This window comes from Salvia hispanica, unplaced genomic scaffold (assembly GCF_023119035.1).
Source record: "Salvia hispanica cultivar TCC Black 2014 unplaced genomic scaffold, UniMelb_Shisp_WGS_1.0 HiC_scaffold_935, whole genome shotgun sequence".
In the NCBI taxonomy this organism is placed as follows: Eukaryota; Viridiplantae; Streptophyta; class Magnoliopsida; order Lamiales; family Lamiaceae; genus Salvia; species Salvia hispanica.
Window position 1 is genome coordinate 1 of NW_025952727.1, and position 5,000 is coordinate 5,000.

The 5,000-nt window shown below is 34.5% G+C and overlaps 3 protein-coding genes across 4 annotated transcripts; all 3 read right to left on the reverse strand.

Annotated features, from left to right (window-relative positions):
* Positions 1 to 617: 617 nt before the first annotated feature.
* LOC125200368 (DNA repair protein RAD5A-like) lies at positions 618 to 1,661 on the reverse strand. 2 transcript variants are annotated; one of them, XR_007172719.1, is made up of 4 exons: positions 1,331 to 1,661; positions 1,151 to 1,224; positions 928 to 981; positions 618 to 660 (listed from the first exon to the last, which is right to left on the reverse strand). XR_007172719.1 is itself a non-coding variant. In XM_048098022.1 (4 exons), exons 1-4 carry the CDS (start codon positions 1,426 to 1,428, stop codon positions 655 to 657), a joined length of 228 nt encoding a protein of 75 aa, XP_047953979.1. In that variant the 5' UTR covers positions 1,429 to 1,661; the 3' UTR covers positions 618 to 654. The 2 variants fall into 2 exon arrangements, 1 of the variants encoding a protein (XP_047953979.1); XM_048098022.1 differs by having other exon boundaries at positions 1,151 to 1,220.
* A 571-nt stretch (positions 1,662 to 2,232) lies between these two features.
* On the reverse strand, positions 2,233 to 4,986 carry LOC125200366 (putative late blight resistance protein homolog R1A-10). The gene is made up of 2 exons (XM_048098020.1): positions 2,967 to 4,986; positions 2,233 to 2,446 (listed from the first exon to the last, which is right to left on the reverse strand). The coding sequence occupies exon 1, from the start codon at positions 4,104 to 4,106 to the stop codon at positions 2,967 to 2,969; it is 1,140 nt and encodes a 379-aa protein (XP_047953977.1). The 5' UTR covers positions 4,107 to 4,986; the 3' UTR covers positions 2,233 to 2,446.
* Positions 4,215 to 4,994, reverse strand: LOC125200367 (putative late blight resistance protein homolog R1A-10). The gene has a single exon (XM_048098021.1). It carries the CDS (start codon positions 4,863 to 4,865, stop codon positions 4,215 to 4,217), a length of 651 nt encoding a protein of 216 aa, XP_047953978.1. The 5' UTR covers positions 4,866 to 4,994.
* Positions 4,995 to 5,000: the final 6 nt, after the last annotated feature.

Below are 5,000 nucleotides of genomic sequence, written 5' to 3' on the forward strand. Positions count from 1 at the left end.
GTTATGTGAAGCCATTTCAAATTTTCAATCATTATCCTCTCCTTTATTTCCAAATGTCCAAATCTATTTCGGATCATAGCTGGTGAATTTAATTTTGGATTTTTGAATTGCATTCTTGTTTTGGGCATGATTTTCAAATATTATCCTTTAATATGTTAATTTTATGACTATTGTTTTGCAATTTTGGGTAAATGATTTGTGTGACACGATGTATACTGGTTTTATGGCATAGTATTTAATTTTTTCACCCTTATCTCAGTATATTTTTAAAATATTAATTTTCAATTTTAAATTAATTAAGTAAAATTAGAATCAATATTAACAATAAACAATATGAGTAACAATTTTAGTTATATGAGAACCAAAAATCTGTACAAATCAACATTGAGGCATAATAAATTTGAAACAAATAACATAATATAATGTTTAAACATTAAATCATGGAGTAGGAACATAAAACTCTATCACAATAAAGAATTAAACACAATGGATAATTATTCATCATTTTTAAAATTTCTTTATACATTACATTAATTTTAAAATTAAAATCAATCTCATCATTATAAACTAAAACCTTCAATTCTTCACAATTCGTCACTCATCAACTTATAGGTAAAATAACTTGTTTGTCATCTTTAAAGCTGTCTGTCTCACCTAAAACTACAATAAAATAAGGAACAAAATCAATTTGCAATGCACAAAATTAATAATCAATATGTATTAAAATGATCATCCGTAGAGCAAAGCATACAATGAGACCCATAAAAGTACACAATCGAACAATTCACATCACATGCATTCGATGAAAGGACAAAATATATTTTTATGTGGAATTCCAATCAAACGTTTAAACCAAATTTAAATGACATAGTAAAACCTCTCACTCACTCCACTTAATCAATAAGTATCCAGTAGAGTTAGTAGTACCTCGGAATTCAGAGGCCTCTTCCTTGTATACAGATCTCCAGGAGTAAATTCTGCCTAAAAACAAAGATAATGGTCAGATTCCAGCAGTAGACATATACACATTCGTAAGAAAAATACAAAGTCACAAACCACTTGTTCGGTCCTTCATATATTTCATTAGATTATTAAAATTTATTAAAAAATAAAATAAAACTGTCATTCATATGAGGGTGAAAATATTCACCTTTTTAAACAGAGTGGGGAGGGGGGGGGGGGTGTTGAAGAATTGGCTCCTCAGCTGAAAGAGTGGCCGCCTTACTTTTGGAACATTGAACTGTTACTTCTCAGTGTAATTGAATAGCAGTGAAATAGTTCACAGAAACTGTAATAAGGATTCAAATTTCCTATACAATCACCAACGTACCTAATAGATAAAACAACAGAATCCATAATTCCCAGCATAGGAGGAGAAGACTTGCAACACCCAATTAACGCAAACCTTCTTATCTCTTCCATCTCCATTCATTTGTAATACGACCAATATGCACCATTCAATCAATATTGTGTCAAGCAACAATCAAAATGGCTTCTTATCAATGCACATGAGATACAAATCCTTTTTAAAATATCTTCATCTGTGACTGTCCCACTAATTTTAGTTTATAGTTTTATACCTACATTGTAAAACCTCTCATTCACTCCACGTAGGTTTTCATAATTCACACAATTTTAGCTGCCCTTTAATTATACATTTTTAATTTAATATAATTTTGAGCACAAATTAAAATTATTCTTTAAAATGATCATAATTGAATTATAGTAAAATCATATTTATGGATTAATTATAGGGTAAAAAAATGATTATTTAAAACTGATTACAATTACAATTCTATGAAATAAATTAGTTAAATTCTATCCCTACAATTATGGAATTTAAATTTGTGTTAAATTTTAAATTTACAAACAAAAGGGCTATTCCCTAAATACTCCTAAAATTTCCCTTATTTCCCTAAATACCCCTAAAACTTTACTTTTATATATTGTATAGATATCAGTTTTCGTTTACCAAACATAGGTATTGAAATTTAACTAAAATTTAATTTCTTTCGATTCAATTCTATAGAATTCTATTTTTAATTTTGTGTACCAAAAGAATGAAATCAACCCCCTAGAATTTACAATGCTATTTAGTTATTAATTGAATTCATATGTAGTTAAAATCAAAACTACTGGTATTAAACTTATGAAAATCAACTGGACTGCACTATCTATGTGGTACGTAAACATTACATGAATGTCGTAATTTTAAAATACTTTGCATTTAAATGAACAAAAATGCAAATGATCAAGTGGATAATCAGCTCATCGTCCACTCTTTCAGGTACATAGTTTCTGTATAATGATTTGGATATTGTCTAGATACAAGAAAAAGCCTACTTGATTCCTTCTCCTTGTACACATTAAACATTCGTGAAGTCACATTTCTGCATACCAAGTCCAGAGGTAGAATGCATTGGCCATCACTGTACAAGACCAAAGCCTGCAAATTTCAGACATCAACCACAACTTTAACAAACTCACAAGTAATTAATACATCAAAATCTATACATAGTTGTCAGTTTCACAGTAAAGCCAGTAGTGATCAAAAACTTCAGAAAACACCAAATATATATACCTACTTCTTTCTTTCCTCATACATTCTCAATCATTTCACTAAGCTCAATCTGAACATTCATATAGGCCTAGATATTGCAATCATTTATCAAAACCGGACTTGTATGCCAATCAATGCATTGCATACTTATTGATTCTCGAACAACAAATCATAGATGTAGATGACTAACATTATTAAAATTTAAAATGACAAATTTTGAAAAGTTCCAAAAACTACACTAGACCAGGAATTCAAACATAAAATTTTCAGAGACAAGTTTTTCTGTCTCATCAACACGGAGCTGTCAGCAAGAAACTACAATTCCACAACTGAAAGTGTTAAATTTCTCCAAATGCATGTTTCTGGAAGAAAATACTAATAGAAAAGAAAGTTGGGATTAGATTGATTAGCCATCCGTGATGTAAATAGTGAGTCCATCATTTCCCAAACTCTGTTGCTCTTCTTGCAAGTTCCTTGCAGATATAACAGCAGAATTCTTGCACCGATGCAGTTCAATGGTCTCCAACAGAGGTGATTCACCAATTCCATAAGGGATCTCTTCCAAAAACCTGCAATGCCTTAGAACAAGCTGACGAAGATTCGGGAAATGATTTCCATCAGTCTCCCATATCTCGAGATTTGTGCTGCCAATCAGCAGGAACTTGAGACAACGAAAACCACCCGTCCAGGAATTCCATACTGCTCCCGAGAAGGCATAATTTCTGAGTTTAAGCACCTCTAGTTTGGGTAGCATACTGAGCTTGGACATATCGTCCCACGGCAAGGAGGTACCACTCAATGTCAGCTTCACTAGCTTTGGGGGAAGACTCTGCCATGGTGGAAGGCGACCCGGTTTGAGAGATGAACTGATAAATGGATTGCTAAAGACATACTTAAGCTTCTCAAGTTCTGGTAAGAGCATAAGCCTTTCAAGCCAACCATGAAACTGGTAGTCTTCTTCACTTTCATACACTCCCAAGCTCTTTAAATGGGGCATGGATCTCAACATGTTCTCAGTACAACTGATAGGCCGTACTGTGGATACGGATAACAAATTGTTAAGCACACTTAGTGGAAGTGTTTCTCTTACTGCAGACACTAAGGGTAGCTGTGACTGAGATAATAGAGAATAAGTTGATAAATAAGACTGACAACTTCTCTTCAAATGAAAATGTCTTAACTCCAGCATGTCCCAGAATGTTCGGATTAAATATCCGTCCCATTCACAATCAATGACAAGGGTCTGCAGGAGGCGGAATTCAATTAAGTTCCTTATATCTAAGGAACCTTGGACAGTGAGTGCCAAAAACTTCAACTGAGTTAGCATCATTATTTCTCTTGGAAGATCCATTAGATTGATGTTAACTATGTTCAACACTTTTAGTAGTTTAAGCGACATGCCTAAGAAACATCGATAGCCTGATACAGATAGTTTCTCGAAGCTCATCAGAGAACGGGTGTATGGGAATGATGCTTTATTGCTATACTCGTGGATGCTGGAGTGGAAGGACAGTCTTTGCAGATCATAATGTCGGGGAACATTCATCCGTTGAAGAATGTGCCATGGAATCTTCACCTCATCTGGTGCTGGAAGTTGTCCACAGCTGTTGATTGCATGAAGAAAATTGTGCTTCTGGGACTCTGGGCAGAGTTCTCACATCAAATCATGGACGTAGCAAGTCTTGACCGTACCACGAGAACTTCTCCTTTTGACCAATATTAAACTTCTAGCTATAAGGTCTGCCAAATAATTCTCAGCAATTTCGTCCAAGCTCTTATGAGTAGTAGACCAGATAAATCCTTCCGCAACCCACAACCGTGTCAATTTCTTTACTGATACTTCATAATCCTCCGGGAACATACCCATGTAAAGGAAGCATGGTTTCAAGAAATCAGGCAAATGGTTGTAACTCAAAGCAAGTATGTGTTGACACTGTTCTGCTTCTTCCATCAACAGTGACCCCACACATTTGGCAACTGATTCCCAAACATCTATTTTCTTGCTCATCTTTGACAGAAGACCTCCTAAAACAACTATAGTTAGTGGCAGACCATGGCATTTATAGGCTATTTGCTTTCCAACCTCCACCATTTCCTGAGGGCAGGATTCACCACCCACAAAGATCTTTGAGCTTAGAAGCTCCCAACTTTCATGCATACTCAAGCAACGCAGGCAGTGGGGAGGAGTGTCTTCACTTGCATGAACAGCTACTTCTTGAATCCGACTTGTAAGTATAATTCTACTACCATTCTTATCATCAGGAAATACTCTCTTTAAGTCATCCCAAGCTTTAGCATCCCACATATCATCCAATACCAGGAGATACCTCTTCTGCTTTAAAATCCTGTATACCTTTTCTTCTAGTTCCTCCACGCTCCTCCCTTGCAAATCAAAGGAATCTTCGTTGGCAACCAAATTTAGAATTGTCAACAAAATTTT